Source organism: Maniola jurtina, chromosome 3 (assembly GCF_905333055.1).
Source record: "Maniola jurtina chromosome 3, ilManJurt1.1, whole genome shotgun sequence".
NCBI lineage: Eukaryota > Metazoa > Arthropoda > Insecta > Lepidoptera > Nymphalidae > Maniola > Maniola jurtina.
Window position 1 is genome coordinate 11527069 of NC_060031.1, and position 18992 is coordinate 11546060.

Sequence of the window (18992 nt, forward strand, 5' to 3'; positions counted from 1 at the left end):
TACTTATGATTAAAAGAGCATAATACATAACCAAAAACGTTACAGTATTAACATATAATCTGTAGTAATTTGTGGAATAAATAGCGATCTAAATTCACGATAAGCGTTGATCGATGTCTTGATGAAGCGTTGATTGGAGGCGTGAAGAGAGTAGCGTCGCGAAAATTGATATATTTATAACAAATGAGGGGTAATTAGGGTCGGGTCAATTGTAATCTAACACTTGAGATCAATGACTAATAAATTCACCGTGTTTGGTCCTTAAAGTAAAAGTTCGAGCATGATTACAAACAATTAGAATTGGATAGACAGAGTCTTTTTATTATACTTATTACTTATATTTAAAAGAGCATAATAAATAAGCACAAAAGGTTTGCCTACGATATTGATTCAGCACGTGAGTGAACTCATTTGAATAATTACTTTAGGAATGATAAATTCGAGTTGTAAGAATTGAGCAAAAATAACCTTTATTTAACACCATACAATACATAACTCGATAAATTGACCTAATTTAAAGAGGGAACGGAATAACCTGATAATAATTAATTTATTAATATACCAATGAAAGTAATAAAGATAATTAGTATATCAATACGAATAACGCGACAAGTAAATCCTAAAATCCGGATACCGAACATAAAACACTAGTTAAATATATTTATTGCAGGCCAGGCCTACGGATACTGAGCCGGATGTGGGTATAAGCTAATATCCTCCAAGGCCCTGGCTCTACTTTCCAGCATGTAATCAATTTCATCGACATCAATATTAGATAGCTACCTACCATCTAGTTGCGATGTAAACTAATTTCTCAATTTAGACGTGGGTAGATTTTTAAACATATCTTTGAATAATAATTTCTTCTCCACAAATACTTTAACTTGAAAACGCTATTAATACTATTATTCATGTAATTTATCGGATAGATAATACTTTTTGTGCTGATATTTAGTACAAAGTAACAATATTTAGCAACAGCTTTTTGCAATATCATGATGATACACAAACTCTATTCGCTCTTAATTCTGTCCCTCGCTAAGTAACCCAAGGAGCCTGACTACGTAATACATTATAACAACACGTTTTGTCATAATATAAACGCCATTGGTAACTTCTTTATGTATCCTTCGACGACGTGGCTTATTTGGTACTAGCTGATGCCCGCAGCTTCGCCCGCGTGGATTGGTCAGATCCCCTGCAGCATCAGGATTGAGGAGTTAGACTCCAAATTTTTTATGAAACAATGTCGCAAAGTTCCTCTATCGATTAAAAAAGAAATGACGCAAATCGGTTCAGAAATCTCGGAGATTTCGGTGTACATAGGTAGAAAAACACAACTCCCTTTTTGAAAGTCGGTTAAGAATTAGCCTATGTTACTCCCTGGTCAATTCTCTACTTGTCTGTGAAAATCCCGTCAAAATCGGTTCAGCCGTTCCCAAGATTAGCCTTTTCAAACAGACAGAATGACAGACAGACAGACAGACAAAAATTTTAAAAACGTGTGATTCAGTTATAGCATCGTTCAAATAACCATATGACCTTAATATGCAGTAGTTATTTCGAAATTACAGACAGACACTCCAATTTTATTTATTAGTATAGATAATCTATGTCTATGTATGTAGGTATATATGAAAGGAGAAGCTGACTGTGTGACTGATCTAATAACGCAGAGTTCAAACTACTGGACTGATCGGGCTGAGATTTGGCATGCACATTACGACGTAGATCGATGGATCGGTACGATGGATTTCATTACAGATATGCCTACTTGGAATACCTCGATGTATATTTCAATTAAGGAATAAGTTTACGAACAAAGTTCTAACATCCCACGCTGCATACAACCTAATCCTATGACGTTCGCAGACGGGTATCAAACCATTATTATTTTTACAGCCACTTCAGCATTCGCCCACACAACAGCCTTCCATTGATACGACATAATAGAGATCTTTACAGGGCACGCGGCTCTGGATAAATTCCCCTTTTAACTTATCAAAGTTTAAATAGGAGGGTATTTTCTTTATTTGCTGTTTTGTATTCGTTAAATGAAGTCATTAAAGCTATCTTGTATTCATTAGTTTTTGATTTACTAATTTGTTTGGGTTAATTGTGTTACTTACTTTCATCTGATTGCGGCGCTGATAAAATGGCACTGTGCTTCTTTTTTACTTCTTCGACGTTAGCTTGAATCTTATCTATCATTTCTCGTATCTCTTCCACCTGCAAAAACAAATAAAAAATTCATTATTTTTTATGAATATATTTCAATTTTCTGTTAAACTAAGTATTTAGGCTCTATCTTTATACTTGTGTTCTTTTGACATAAGTATCTTGCAAAAAAAACTAAAAGAAAAAGGGACACAAAAGTTACATCACAGTAATTGTTTCCGGCGCTTAAGCCTTTGTAAGAAAAGGCATCGCCACCCAACTTGACCTCCCGACTCTTTTGTTAACTAGACACTAAAATATCTGTTCAACAATTTTACGGTCTTTACTGGTATACGAAAAAAGAACCCTACTAAATTATAATAATTTACCACTCGATGAAACTGTACGTTTTACTACTAAAGAATGAAACAAAATGGCTGATTGTAATTTAAAAGTTACGTGTTAATTTTGCTTGTTTTTCAGAGTTGTAAAGTCCGAAAAATCCCAATTCTTTTTATTAAATCATAATACAAGCTAAACATTGTTTATACAATATAACACTCGTATACCATCCCATAACATACTCAAATAAACTAGAAATGTTTAGTCCGGAAAATGTTCACATTCGGTATGCAGAACGTAACATGTCATTATTAGAGCCCCTAGATTCTTAACAAGACAATGCAGCAACATTATCATTGTGTACTCTTCGTCCGAACATGTGAAGACTGTTTGGTTTTCCGGCTCAGCTAGATTGTTTATCTTCCGATGTAGACGAACGTAGGTACTTTAGAAATGTTGACATTTGGTATAGAACCAGTTATAAGATGCAACCCGTCTCGTATCGCAAGATATCACACTAATATTATAAAGGAGTAAGTTTGTATGTGTGTGTGTGTGTGTGTGTGCGTGTGTGTGTGTGTGTGTGTGCGTGCGTGTGCGTGTGCGTGCGTGCGTGCGTGCGTGCGTGCGTGCGTGCGTGCGTGCGTGCGTGCGTGCGTGCGTGCGTGCGTGCGTGCGTGCGTGTGTGTGTGTGTGTGTATGTTTGTTACTCCTTCACGCAAAAACTACTGGACGGATTGGGCTGAAATTTAGAATGGAGATAGATTATACCCTGGATTAGCACATAGGCTACTTTTTATCCCGGAAAATCAAAGAGTTTCCACGGGAATTTTAAAAAACCTACATGCACGCGAACGAAGTCGCGGGTATCAGCTAGTATTTAATAAGTTGGAAGATGGAGAGTAAGTGATAAGACTACAGGTAAACAAAATTAGATGGGATTGAAAAATCGATTCTGTTCTGCTCGAAGTTAGAGAAGCTTTTTATCAACTTCATACGGATAGCGAAATAGGTATTATAGACTACAGGCCCATGTTCAAAAATGGATGGGTCATATGAACCACCAGGTGACGTATACAGGACGATATAAGAGCATAAAATAATAAGATTCAGCACTATGCCGTCACTTGTAAGCTGTCCAACTGAGTGCTGGTGAGAATTCAAAAGTGCAGGTAGAGTGAGTACATTTTGGTCATATATTTTTGTACGGCATTTTTACCATCGATAGATCCATGAAAAATAATAAGAAAGCGCGCAGTGCCGTAAAAAAATGGTGCGCCACAAAGTCAGTAAATGTTTTGATTTTCTGACAATTTCCGGGGTAAATTTGGTCATTTAATTCTGTACGGCACTAGTTTCATACTGTTTCAATACAGCCTCTAATCCATTATTCCGCAACGCCGTACAAAAATCATGCGACAAGGGGAAAAAATTGAGGGTAGCAACCCCCTCTCTTTCCGTGGTCCGGGGGGTGATTTGAAACAACATAAAATTAATTTATTTTGAAAGTGTTTTATGCATAGATAATATTTTTTTACATGCCGTACATTTTCGTTGGTCCAAAGGTTTGTAGGGGATGTGGATATTATATACACACCCGTTCACTTCAGTTAGACGGCATAGTGATTTTATCATATTATCAATTGTTCTCTTCAAAAATATGTTAATGCCGTACAGTATCAGATGGCCATAAAGTACTACACCCTTAAAATGGTAGCGTCATTTTCATCAGCCTAAAAGATATGGTCTGCATTAAAATGTACGGCATATTTTTTTCCTAATTTATTTATCTTAATACTATTTAAAACAAGGGAAAAGCGTAGAAAATTGCTATATTTTATTAATCTATGAATATTTAAACTTTTGCAATAATTTGAAAAATTTCAGTTTTTGTATTTATCTATAATTTTTTTTAGAACAGTTTCTTTTGAACGGCAATACTATATAACAATAGTATTTTACACTATCATGTTAAAAAAAAAGTTGCCGTACAGAGTCAAATGATTTTACAGCTTTAAAAATTAAGTATACCATGAAATTAAGATAATTATTGATACACATTCAAATGAACACTAATTTTTTTACGGCATTATTTTTAATAGTACTTTTGAGTGCTAGATAATGTTTTGGAACCAAAGCCGTACTTTCTCAAATCACCCCCTGGACCACGGAAAGAGAGGGGGTTGCTACCCTCAATTTTTTCCCCTTGTCGCATGATTTTTGTACGGCGTTGCGGAATAATGGATTAGAGGCTGTATTGAAACAGTATGAAACTAGTGCCGTACAGAATTAAATGACCAAATTTACCCCGGAAATTGTCAGAAAATCAAAACATTTACTGACTTTGTGGCGCACCATTTTTTTACGGCACTGCGCGCTTTCTTATTATTTTTCATGGATCTATCGATGGTAAAAATGCCGTACAAAAATATATGACCAAAATGTACTCACTCTACCTGCACTTTTCAATTCTCACCAGCACTCTGTTGGACAGCTTACAAGTGACGGCATAGTGCTGAAACTTATTATTTTATGCTCTTATATCGTCCTGTATACGTCACCTGGTGGTTCATATGACCCACCCATTTTTAAACATGGGCCTGTAGTCTATTATCTATTAAATTGCCGTGTAGAAACTAGAAACCTAAGGGTATAGGTTTAACAAAAACTGCCATACGCCTTCCAAGTTAGCCTGCTTCCACCTTAGACTGCATTATCATTATATTGTAACTAGCATTAACGCCATATTATATACAGAAAATTATAAAATCAACGGATGTCAAGACTGAGCTGAGACTGTGGTTTCTCGTCCCATAGAACTGCTTAGGAGTTAAAACGACAAATTGGTTAAGGCAAAAGCTGGCAAGTTTCCAACTTCAAATCGAATGCCCACTACACTGAGGGTATTAGACACTGTAAACTTCAAGGAAGATCGTATTTTGTAAGATTTGGTATACTTAATTGAATTGTATGATTTGACATAACATACATTTCCTATTGGACTTCTACTTAGCATCCATGTCTCGTCATATGTAAATGTGTATATATAAAAGGAAAAGGTGACTGACTGACTTTGTGTAGTCTAAACAAACGATGTCGTGGGCATAGCCAGTTAAACATATTTTATTTCTTTCTACAGCTGCCTTACAATCTACAGATCTCTGACTCTGCTAAAATTTGACTAAGCAGAGTCAGAGGAATATTGTATTTGGTTTTGGTTCTTCTTACCAATTTATAACATTATTGGAATATTATTCTACGCTGACTAACCACTACAAAATATAATCTTGTCATTTTAATTTCAAAATGAATTTGTTGGAATGCATGATAAGCCAGCCCCACACACATACTTCTGACATCTAAAAATAAACACACGGAATATCGTTCTGTACGTCCACAGGAAGGAACAGAGTTGAGTTGCGGTTGAAGGCAACAACCGATAGCAAAACTGTTTAGGTTTGCATATCAATGTTAATTCGGCTAAAGGATCGCTGGCAACATTCCAACCACAAAACTAGCATACGCTCAGGGGCGGTTTTGGATCTTAAGAAATTCTCAAGGATTACTTATGTTAGGCGAGACAATAGAGAGACGAAAGGGAGCTTAATGGCTTAATTTTATATGAAAGATTTGATAATGCTGTTTCTTTATACGACCTACTAATACCTCACTATCTACTGGAAAACCTATTTGCCAACCTAACTACCTATACGGTAGATTCCTCCCAGAAGACTTCAATTTTATAATCAGTCACATCACTGACAATGTGAAAGTTTGTAAAGTCTCTAAAATTGAAACCCAAAAGATTTAGAGCTGAAATTTAGTTCAAAAGAAATATTTTATGCCCAAAAATTATTTTCAGTGGTAAATCTTTTGTGCAGGCAGAGTTGCTAAATACTTTTATTTTATGAACAAGTTTTCTTCTTTAAAAGACTATTGTATTTGATTGTACAAAATATATAAAAAAGCTACAAAACTAAACCAGGAAAACTGCAAAAACTTAGTAGAGAAATAAAACGATCGACATTTAAAGTATCCTACTTTCCATCGTTAAGCTACGAAGCTTTGAAGTTAGTTGTGTAACTGTGTATAGTTTACAATAGTTACAGGGTTACAAGAATCTCAACTCATTAATTAAAAGCGACAATGCGCGTATTTGCTTTTGAAAGGAATCTTCTATAATTAAAAGCTTGATCATCATTATGAACCTATCTACCAGGCTGCCCAAGTACAAATGTGCAGATTTCACACACCTTTGAGAACATTATGGAGAACTCTCCGGCATGCAGTATCCTCACGATGTTTTCCACCACCGTTAAAGCAAAGTGATATTTCTTAACACACACATTGATCGGGGATTTTCGGGAGCACAAAGCTCCCGATCAAAAGCTTGTATAAAACCAATGGGGTTTTCATTTCCAGTATACGAACAGACCTTATTTCAGGCAGTATCTTCTAATTCCTATGTATGTTTAATGGAGCAAGTTTTATTGAAGTTCATGGCCGTGATCGGGCGATACGAGGGTCGAAACCAATGGAACCGCACTGGTAACTGGTGACTCATCAATTAATCAGATTACCGAGATAACTTATCGCTGCCGGCACTCAATAACTCGCTCCGGACCAGTAGGTATAGTGCTGATTTTATCCAAACTATTTTAACATTTTTATTTTCAAATAGCTCCTTCCCGCGGCTTTTAGACCACTGGTTTTGTTGATACATCAGTTATAAGATAATGCTTTTATAGCCATGCAATTATAATTAAAAGATTTATCTATACCGATACTCCTACATTGTTTAAGAGTTTTTTTTATTTAAATATTTTTTTTTGGAAAATCTGCAAAATTCCACAGATCAATAAAAACCAAGCACAAACAGCAGATGTAAAGCTAATTTTAATCAGACAACCTTTACATAGGTATTTGGAAGTTGGCAAGAGAAGGTCCTATAACTATTGGACAAAGTAATGGGACAAGGGGAAAAATGAGCGATGAGGATATTACGTGAGAAATTAACTTGAGCGTAAGTAATATAAAATAACTTGCTCAGTCATGGATGTATAAATGTAAATAAATACAAATAAACAATCTCGTCTTATAACAATAAGCTGTAGCTGTACCTACGCAGATACATACTTGAGTTTTGGATTAAATCAATAAAGGTATGTTTGCAATCACTACTCATATTATAAAAAGGAAAGTGTGTTTGTTTGTTGGTTTGTCTTTTAATCATGTCGCAACACAGCAACGGATTGACGTGATTTTTTGCATGGCTATAGTTAAAGACCTGAAGAAGAGTTCCTACGGGATTTTGAAAAATCTAAATCCACGCGGACGAAGTCACGTCAGCTAGTAATATTATATGCAGGTCTTACTTCGTCTAATCTAAGTTAATCCCGATTACAATTTAATATGAAGGGATAATAGATGCTGGCAAGCGCGCTCGTAAGTCATAAGCATAGAAACCAGAGTACCGCCCACTCTTAGTATGAGCAGAATGCCTAAGTAGGACTAACTAATAATAGCCCAGTCTGGAGGCATAGCAAACATTTCAACGTTCAATATCGCATGTAGTAACGTCATAGCTGAGTTACGTAGCCCGGGCGTCTCGGCGGCGTCTCTCGACATAGGCCCGGCGCGGCGGCCCATTGTCGTGTCGTTGTCGTCGTGCCATCTCATTCAGGAATTTAGAGCCTTAAGTTCCTTTGCACATAACGACTTTTTTACGTCACGATATAGCGCATTAAACTCAAGACGGGCTGTACAGTATACACACGCTAATATAATAATAATTGCAGCCTGTACATTCGTAAATAAAACCGACCATGAGTCAGACTCGCCCAAGACGGGTTCCGTACAAGATATACACTTATTTAATGCATAACGGCTACTTTGAGATTCGCCATCTTGTTTTTTATTATTAAGTACATAGTTGTTATAGCGGCAGTAGCATTACACACTGTGAAAATTTCCACTCTCTACCTATTACCTATTACGGTTCATGAGAGTGCCCGCTGACAGATAGACGGACGTACAACGGAGGTTTAGTAATAGGGTACCGTTGGCGCCTTTACGGTACGGAACCCTAAAAAGACCTTTGCAGTGTACATACGATATAGTTGCAGCCTTTTCATTCGTAAATAATGCGAGAAACAATTAGGTACCTACTCGGCGCAAAAAGTCGTCAAGTGCAAAGGAACTTAATGCGGTCGCAATGCTTTACTGTTGGCAGGGCACTCACGTCCATATACCTACTCGTATAACATGCAAATGAAATGCGCGAATATGATGAATGTCGAATGCTAGTAACTGTGTCACAGGATTGTCAAGTTAATTTTAATTGAAACGCACGTGTTGGCGTTATTGCACACAAATTGATTTTATCAATTTGCACAATGAAATCAGAACGTTGGTTCAGTCGGGTCCTGAATTTGATTTAATAACGGTAGATTGTTAAGATATTGAGCCGGTAATTAGTGTACCCTACAGCCTATACCAAGATCCCAATTTGCGAAAAGCGCAAACTAACTAAATAATATAGGTAATTAGCATCAAAACAGGATAAGTAAAAGCTCAGATTGCACAATTAGTCTAACTTTATCGACCCGCAATGCCGCAAGCGAAAGCCAATTACGTCATTCTAAAAACTTAACGACTGAAATCCAAGTGGACAAAGTCGAAGGTATATAATATTATAAAGTGATCCAAATAGTTAACATTCTGCCATATCTATCACTATACCTATAGGTATTATAAATGTCAAAGAAACAGTCCGTTTGTTTGTTGGTTTGTCCTACTATCATGTCGCAACGAGCAACGGATCGACGTGATATTTTGCGTGGGTATAGTTAAAGACCTGGAGAGTAACATAGGCTTCCTGGTATCCAGGAAAATCTAAGAGTTCCCAGGGGATTTCAAAAACCTAAATCCACGCAGACGAAGGCGCGGGCATCAGTTAGTCGCTTATAATAATAATCCACACGACTACCAACGCTTTAATTGAGCTGACCGCTTATTGTCGGTAAAGATTCTATTCCTCCCACCCTGCCGACAATTTCGTCGGTTATCCAATTACCACCCAACCCCTGAACCAGCATCCGTGATTTATTATGGGAACTTATAGCAGGGCTGCCGTCTGGGCACGCCATTTTTCATAGTAAGTAGATATTTTTGTACATAGTACATACGCATGATAGCTACAATATTATGAGTCCATCGCGTCTGGTATATTTATGCTATTTTAGCTTTACAAAGCAGACTACAGAGCTATACGTAAACAATGGCAATGGCGTCGATTCTGTTGTTTTTCTCTAAACAAAATTTCGAGTAAGTATCTGCATCTCTTTCTTTTGAATATTGCTAAGGAAGGACGGAAAATGAATTTTAAATTTAAAGACTCTTTTAGTGCACCCTACAAATTTAAACAATAGACTCACGACTGGCACCTAAAGTAACGGAGGTTTGACAGTTCTAAACTAAATTAGGTTTGTCTGTCCATTTCTTATTAAATTGGTAAGAAAAAGATGCGAATATTTTAAAATTTATTTGCGCTCAAAATCAGTACCATTGAATGTGCTTATTGCTTCAAATTTACGCAACTACTCAAAAAATGACCAGTCGACTAAATATTCCTAACAAAATCAGCAGTTCTTCAGATTTTAAATCATTTTTGTTATTTGAGTGTGGTGAAAGCCTTTAAAGTTACAATACAGACCAAGGGTGAAGAAAACTCGGGAATCGATAATAATGCCAGGCTGATTTGAAAAACTTTGGGACTTTTTCGTAGTGAAACCAAAATTAGACAGTTTTAGTTGCACTACGAAAACTTAAATAAGGTTTAAACTAACGTAAAATCGCGGGTTTGTTTACACTTACAAGGCCTTAACGTTCTTTAAAATATCTAAAGTTTTTGTGCCAAGCCAGTTTGAGTCTAAATATTAATTCCAAAGTAAGTTGAAAATGAACAAGCAACCCTAGCCTACGAGGTTTTTAGCAGGAAAGCAAAAAATATAAAACCGATATCAACTCATCGCCTGCAATTGACACAGATGACCTCATTATTTCACTCAAGGATCGACGTAGCCGTGTTGAATCTGTAGAGCCCCACTCAAATATTATTAAGAAAGATTATCCATACTATCCATAGGTCCTAATAATTATAAATGAGAAGGTGTGTCTGTCTGCCTTTCTGCTAGCTTTTTACGGCCCATCTGTTTAACCGATTTTGACGAAACTTGGTACAGGGATAGCTTGTATCCCGAGGATGGTCATAGGATACATTTTATTCTGGAAAATCAAAGAGTTTCCACGGGGTTTCTGAAAACCTAAGACGCCCAGCATCATTTAGTAACATATGATTTTATTTGCATGACATGAATTTTTAAGATTCACTACGAAAACACAATACAGTCAAATCAGTACAATCAAGGTTTAACAATACGAAAGAAGCCAGTATAAAAACCTGTAAAGTTACTTGATTGAAGAAAATGTGTATGGTAACTGAGTACTTTTTTATAAAATCCAGAACCATACATTTTGCACAAAAGATAAAGAGAAAAGTTTCCATTTTCGTTTTAAGTAGGAAATCTATATGCTAATGTAATGTGAGTAAATATCCTACTCTAGTTGTTTGTGAAACTCAAATGCTACGAGTTACTAGCACAAAAAGCTATTCATCAACCGGGTTGAAATAGGTTCTCTTTCACGATACTTTAGAACCGCAGCAAAATTACCCAGAATAACGAAGCCTTATAATCTGCGTAATTGCATACACACACAGATCGTTGGTTTATAGTGACTCTCCCACCCGGTTCGGAAAGCAAATCCTTCCACGAAGAAGTCGGCGTAAAACGAGATCGATCTCAACAATCTACCTCGTTGAAGTTTGGCTGTTGTGTTGGTATATTTGGTGGGTAGGTACACGGCTTTCAAGTTTTAATTGAATTGAAATAATAAAATCATCACCATCAATCCATCGCCGGCTCACTACTGCACGGGTTTTATATTAATTTACCCGACTACGGCAAACCCAAAAGGAAGGGTTATGATATTAGTGGTCTATGTATGTTGTTTGTATCAGATTCTCTATGTTCCACCGTAGTGCCTAAATTACTGGGCCGATTTTGATAAATGAGGTGTCAATCAATTTGTTATTATGGTCCGGGAGACATAGGCTACGCTTTGTACGAAAAAAATCGACCTGACTGATGTTATATTCAAAAAAGGTGGGGGGGGTCTCCAATTTTTTTTTTTGCTATTTGTATCGAGTGGGACATCAAATGAAAGAGGAAAAAATTTTGAGTTCATAAAAATAAAGAATGTTAAAATACACCGAACGACAGAAAAACAATTTTACTATATCTATCGCTATCCAGCGGCAGTTCGCGGGTAGGGTTTTAGTACTGTTTAACTTTATGCAGTATTTATTCAATTTGCAACGGCGTAAACAAATTGTGAAACAAACATAACGCATGCCGGAGTGAGTTTCGAACAATAGTTTGCACAGTTATTGTTCTGATAACGCAGTGGGTACGAGTACGTGCGAGGTATGCACAAGCTGTGAAAATCCAGTTCAGCGGTGCTTCAGTCGCTCTAGTTTGCCCACTTTGAACACAAAATAGATTTTGTGCTTTGAATCAGCGAACAAGCTCATAATAATGCACCAAATAAGATAACAGTATAACGATTACGAGCTCGTAAGTCAGATATCAGATCGTTGAATAATTGATAATTTTGTGTGTACATATGATGAATTTCTTAAAGCTAGCGCGCACTACGGTAAATTTCCGAAGGTTTTTTCCGAAAAATCTGTGAACTATAGAACTATATAGAAGCGCGCACACTCCGGAATTAATTCCACACGGGATTTTGATAGATATAAATTCAAATTTACAATCCGTTTTGAATTTATGTATATCAATAAAACGCACCGCAACTCGCCCCACCGCAGTGCGCGCTCTCTTAATTACCACAAGTATGAAGAGAAATGTTGACAATAATTGGACATTTACTGTTACATAATGAAGAGATTGACATCGCAGATAGAAACCGTAAACCTCGCCGAAGACCTTTACAACTGTTTTGCTAATTCCACTGACCATTAACATCAAGGTCAACGACTATTGCTTGGCATCAAGACTAGCCTTCCCGGAAATAGCATAGCTTCAACAATTAAATTGGCTATAGACTTATAGAGGATAACTTTCTATTACTTAGTCAGAGTTACCAAAAAAGACCAGCCAAGTGCAAGTCAGACTCGCCCACTGTATTATATATTCTGTCAGATCCTACGTGAACGTAAAAAGCTAAAAAGTAAATTGAAGTTGTTCTCATAAAAATACTTATCACCGAATAAAAAATCATGTACGAGGTCTATTTGGCACAGATAGACTTCATAAAGGGAACAAAGTGATTGCGTAACGCAATATTTGGACGTCGCTATATGCTGAAGGTCAAACACGACTGGCTGGGATTCAGGGTATAGTTGTATAATTTCATGAAGCTTTCACGCGACCCGGTTAGGCTTTAGCCATTAAATTAGTCAGTAGTCTACAGAGATACTCGACACTAGTTTTCGTAGACCGACGAGGCGCTACGTAAATTGTACGTAGCGCCTCGTCTGGTCATCAATAGGATAGTCAAACTTTAACAACCGATTGATCCATGTTCTAGAACTAATATCTGTGTTTGTGGTTTGCTAGATTTCCGTAAAAATATAACGTAGTTTTAAAGTTACACGGGTTTAAAGATTTGTAAGTAGATCCATGACCTAGTGTAACTTTGAAACTAATTAATGGAAATCTGGCAAACCACAGACATAGATCTAAACAGACATAGTTCCTAGAAAGTATCTACAAAGTTTTATGTGGGATTGCTTAGTATTCAAATGAGGGCGAAAACTACGTTTGTTTGGAGCACACTACGAATGAACTCCTCTTAACAGTTGTACTAACTAACCCATGATTGTAAAACTGACGAATAAATAGCGACGAAAGTAGGCAGGTAGGAATGTCGTAGCGACATGCCTCCCTGCCCATTTTTCAGTCAGTTACGCATAATATGGGCAGCGTAGCGGAAGGATTTTCAGTATGCAGAACTTATTCTACGTATAATTATATAGTACGCGACTTGTCGAGATGGCAATCGGGGTGGGGACGCCCCGCACACCCTCCACGGTAACCCGGTGCGGGATAGCGCGGATGTGCGGGATACCCCCACCTCTTAGCCCGATTGCCATCTCGACCTGTCGCGTACTATAGATACATAATATTATAGCACATATACAATAGCAGTCAGACCGGGACAAAAACTTACTTAGAAGGAAATAAGGTAACGTTGGAGTTTTTATTTTATAAGAAGGCTAAGATAAAAAAGTATTTTAAGCTTTAACGGACTTTATTTGTCTACAGACAGGCGGGCGCTTTTAGATAATACCTTTAAGTTTTCAGGCTCTTATTCAACTGAAATGTTGGATGGAAACATATTCCGAAAAATAATACATATGAAGAAATAAGATAAGAGAAAACACAAGATTGACCTAATTCTTACAGGAATGTCCTCTTCTAAGCATAACTTTTAAAATGCACAGGTATAAATGGAATTCTTACGTATAAAAGCTTTGTCAGCATCGCTGTCTGTTTATCTCTTTCAAAGACCCTTTAGTCATTTGAGTTGAAATGTATGCAGGCGTAAAAGTCAAGTTCTGCAACTAGCTTATGCCTGCGACTTCGTTCAAATTCGGACAGATTTCAAACCCCTATTTAGGGATTGAATTTTCAAAAATTCTTTCTTAGCGGACGTCTACGTCCTACCTACCTAACTATCTGCATGCCAAACAGACCGATCCGTCAAGTAGTTTGACCTGTGTTGATAGATCAGTCAGTCGCCTTTTCCTTTTTAACCCCCGACCCAAAAAGAGGGGAGTTATAAGTTTGACGTGTGTATCTGTGTGTCTGTGTATCTGTGTATCTGTCTGTGGCATCTTAGCGCCTAAACGAATGAACCGATTTTAATTTACTTTTTTTTGTTTGAAAGGTGGCTTGATCGAGAGTGTTCTTAGCTATAATCCAAAAAAATTGGTTCAGCCGTTTAAGAGTTATCAGCTCTTTTCTAGTTTTCTTGTAGAAAAGAAGTTTAGATAACCGTTAGGTTCATAATATTATGTCAATTGACAAATGTCAAGCTGTCAAGATGGACGTTGCCTAAATACATAATTATTTATTTGAAAATGATGTTTTGGAAAACTCAAATACTTTGGATCGTCGGGGGTGTTATAAATTTTTAATTTAGACTTGTAGATATTTAGATAAACCGGCCGATTTCAACGTCGTTATTAATTATGGTCTCTACTCTATACTAATATTATAAAAAAGACAATGTGCGAATTTTGTGAATTCGTGTGTATATGAATTAAGAAGGGATCTCCGAAACCATTGCACCTGTTTGAACAATTCTTTTACCATTTGAAAGATACATTATTCTAAATGGACACAGGCATATATACATAAATGGGAATAATTATGTATGAATAACTCGGGCAAAACTAGGGCGGGCCGCTAGTATCACCGATACATCCAAAAAAAATCAACAAGCATTTCGCGACTACAAAGTCTATCAGGTTTGTAAGTTGTAACTATTCAAATAAGGTTGCATAAATAATTACTTAATTAACTATACAGAAGACAGTTTGATAAAATTGTTTGTTTTGTTTGGAAAATTATTCTTCTTAGCGTAAACCAGACTGTGGGGTATCGCTACCGGAAATACCACTTAAAATGGAAATTGGATTTTCTTCCCCTTTGCGAAATATACAATATGTATATTTACGACGAAAATTACTTAACATGGTTACTTTGCTTTATTTTTATCACAGAAACGCTTGTTAAAATACCCCAATTATCTTGCAACTTGCAAGTTACCTATTGCAAATTAAGACTACAACGATAAAGCGCGATAATGTATTTGATATTAAACACATTTTATATCAGTGATATTTTTCTGTGACAGCGCGGCGGTCCTGGCAGACCCTGGACTGCACAATATTAATATGCTTTGAGTTTGTCGACACAAAAAAAAAACCTTTTACCTTTCAAACTAAAATAGCTTTAATATTATGTTGATACGGTTGAATCAACAATTTTGCGAAGAAAAGCTCGCAAGATTTTCAGAGGAGTGCTCAGTTCAGTGGATAGGAATTTCACATTCATAAAATTAAACAGTTCACCGATATTAAACCGTTAAAACTGTTTATTTTACTTATTTCCAAAGCATGAATTTATTATGGTTTGTTTTTGTGGGGAAAGGCGGCCAACAGAAACAATATTTATCTAGTGAAACAGGGCGGAATGGGACCTTTATTTTGAGGCTATATCTATCGTCGAAAAGTTAAAGACGTCATGTATTTTTTTTTACGGTCCTATCGCATAGTTAAAAAATTACAAAAACAACAATAAAAACCGACTGATTTCGCAGGTACCACCGTTCAAGATTAAGTACTTTTTAATTTTACATGGCACCTATTTTGAAATTTTTATTATTAACTGTTATAGCGACAGTAGACACATTCCGCGAAAATTTCAACTCTACAGTTCATGAGATACAATTCGCTGATAGACGGACAGCGGAGAGTATCGGGTATGGAAGGCTAGAAATTAGAAAGCAAACTAGGAAATCAATAGGTAGATGTGAAAATCGACATAGCAAAGTATGAATTGCTGAGCTTTAAAGTTTTATTAATTTTATAAAACGGAAGCTATTGCTCAAGCAATCATGAATCATGATAGAGATTGCGGGAGCGAGTTTATAGGTAATTAGATTAAAGTAAAGACCGATTTAAAACTAGACTTATGCATTTAAAGCACTTTTTCTTTTCGGATAAAGAAAAAGCTAGATTAAATTATGTCTAGGGACAGTTACCAATTTTAATATAAACAAGATAAGATAAGCGTTGCTCAAACATTAGGATGTGATAACAAGGGAAATCTATCTAACTAACCAATCGGCCTTCAGTATACTTGAAATTGAAATTGCTACTTCGAACTTAATTGATAACTGACGTGTTGATTGAAAAAATAGTGTGTATAGTACGCGACAGGTTGAGACGGTAATCGGGGTATGGGGCGGGGAGACGCCCCGCACACCCGCACGTCACCCGCGCTAACCCGCAGCGTAAGCGCGGGGGCTGAGCGGGTGTGCGGTTGCCATCTCAGCCTGTCGCGCACTATACCTACCTACATGTCAAATCCGTACTATATTTATGCCCGTTTTTAACCAGCTTCCAAAAAGGAGGTAGGCGTCAATTCAGCCCGTTTTTAAAAAAAAATTATGTAAATCGATTTTTTTCAGGTTTCAGGACCGATTTGCAAATTTTATTTTGATTTTTTTTAATCAACAATACAAGTTTCCGTGGTGGCCTCATAAAAATTTCTGGATCCAACTCCTAAATCCTGAGGCAGCAGGGTTAGGGTCGCCATAGCCTAATATTTGACATATTATCGTCGATTCAGGATCGAACCGAAAGTTCACTCTGATCGATCGTTTACACATCTCCTGTTTATATTGTTCTGTTTCTGTCTGTTACATATTGAGTCCGCAATAACGCCAGTGACTTGTTGATATTCAAATGTCGCTATCGACTTAATATGCAAATGTAGAGAAAACTCCCACGGTTTCAGGATGCTAAATTGTTTTGATAAACAGACGCATATAAATTCAATATTTCCATAACGTTGAGAGCAAGTTCCTAATATTCCTTAATTAACAGTGTTGAGAACACCGAAATAGACTGACAAACTCATTAAGGTGCTACAAGAAGGCTACGGCGATATTAATCATGATTAACAGCCGACTATCTTCAATTTTAATTATATTAATCTGGCTATTATTATACCAACATAATAATTATCACGCTATGAAATACCATTTTCGTTACAATTCATGGTATTATCCAATATCACAGCACGTGTACGTTTTTTATTATATGTTATATTATGTACATGAAAAAAACTAACCTACAACTTAGAATAAGAGCTCGAAGAATATTTAAGTTTATTTTAAGTATTATTTAACGCTGACCATTGAAAGCAGTTTATTCTACTTTTCCAGGTTCTCAGAATTTGCAATTTTTATGCTGTGTTGCTGTTCAAAGTGAAGAAACGACAGAGAATTTTCTTAATTGAACCTATCCTGGACAACGATTTTTTTTGGATTTTTTTCCTACAACACTTACCTCACTGAAGAATTCGTCCATGAAGCCGCCTTCAACGGGGACGTTGACATCGTCAGGCCCGACATCGTCATCGTCGCTTTGCGCCTGAAACAAGTTAAAATTCACGAATCAAAAATTGTTATAATTAACTTTACAATAGCTGCGGAGTTAAATATCTTTTGATTTAAACTTTTTTTCAAATATCATTCAACGCGTATCACTAGCATATTATAAAATATGAGGAAGTATGTTGGTTTGTCCTTCAATCATGTCGCAACGGAGCAACGAATCGAAGTGATTTTTGGATAGGTATAGACCTGGGGAGTGGCATAGGCTACTTTTATCCCGGAAAATCAAAGAGTTGATAGGTAAGTCTGACTTTGCAATATCCGATAATAAACCAGCCTAATGGATTTTATCAAATAACAATGAAATCAAATAAACCACATCAATTTCAAGATAGCCTCCCTTTAGCGTTAGAAAATACTCAAGTTCCTGCATACGTTAATAACGAAAAGATTTTACATGAGTGAAACGTTGAACTTTCTAAAGAAAATACACAAAAAAACAGGCAGGTAAAAAGCCAGGGGAATTTTCATAGCTCATTATAAGCGTGAGTTGACATTGGACGGCGCACGTAAAGCAAAATTGAATCCACTTAGTTGGGCTAGCCATTATTCAATTTATACTGGCGTAGTCACAAAGGCCCTACCATAGCACGGATATGCCGGGATGAATTGAGAGGGAAGCCAAATGATTCCTTGCAAATTATAATACTGACATACAAAATCCTAGTTTGATGTTATTTTTTGTCTGTGACAATTTATACTGGCGTAGCCACAAAGACCGGATGTGCCGGGATGAAATGTGAAAAATATTTGCACTGAAAATAACAGCCTTCCTAAACCGTAACAACAACGACGGATATAAAGATAACTCAAAATTTAAAAAACCCCCGACACAAAAACCTGAGTTTTCTTTGATTATAGCTAAGAACACTCTTGATCAAGCCACCTTTCAAACAAAAAAAACTAAATTAAAATTGGTTCATTCGTTTAGAAGCTACGATGCCACAGACATACACAGATACACACGTCAAACTTATAACACCCCTCTTTTTGGGTCGGGGGTTAAAAAAACAAAGAGCGTTTTCGTAGCTCACAAGTAAGCAGGTGTCTACGTCGGATGGCATTCCTAAAGCCTAAATTGTTCCTAAATTATATCCATTTAGTTGAGCTAGCCATTATGCCATTTATTCTGGCGTAGCGCGTAGCTACAAATACCCTAC

At 36.6% G+C, this 18992-nt stretch overlaps 1 protein-coding gene across 9 annotated transcripts in view; it reads right to left on the reverse strand.

The window, feature by feature from the left end:
• The window catches only part of LOC123880795 (syntaxin-1A), a 79391-nt gene that overhangs the window by 33342 nt on the left and 27057 nt on the right, over positions 1-18992 (reverse strand). For 8 of the 9 annotated variants that reach the window (XM_045929094.1, XM_045929096.1, XM_045929099.1 and 5 more), the window contains exons 2-3: positions 17726-17809; positions 2130-2229 (exon numbers count right to left, since the gene is read on the reverse strand). In XM_045929094.1, the coding sequence (XP_045785050.1) occupies positions 2130-2229; positions 17726-17809 (184 nt within the window). Of the gene's footprint in view, positions 1-2125; positions 2230-17725; positions 17810-18992 lie in introns of those variants that run through there. The other variant, XM_045929100.1, reaches the window with a different exon arrangement.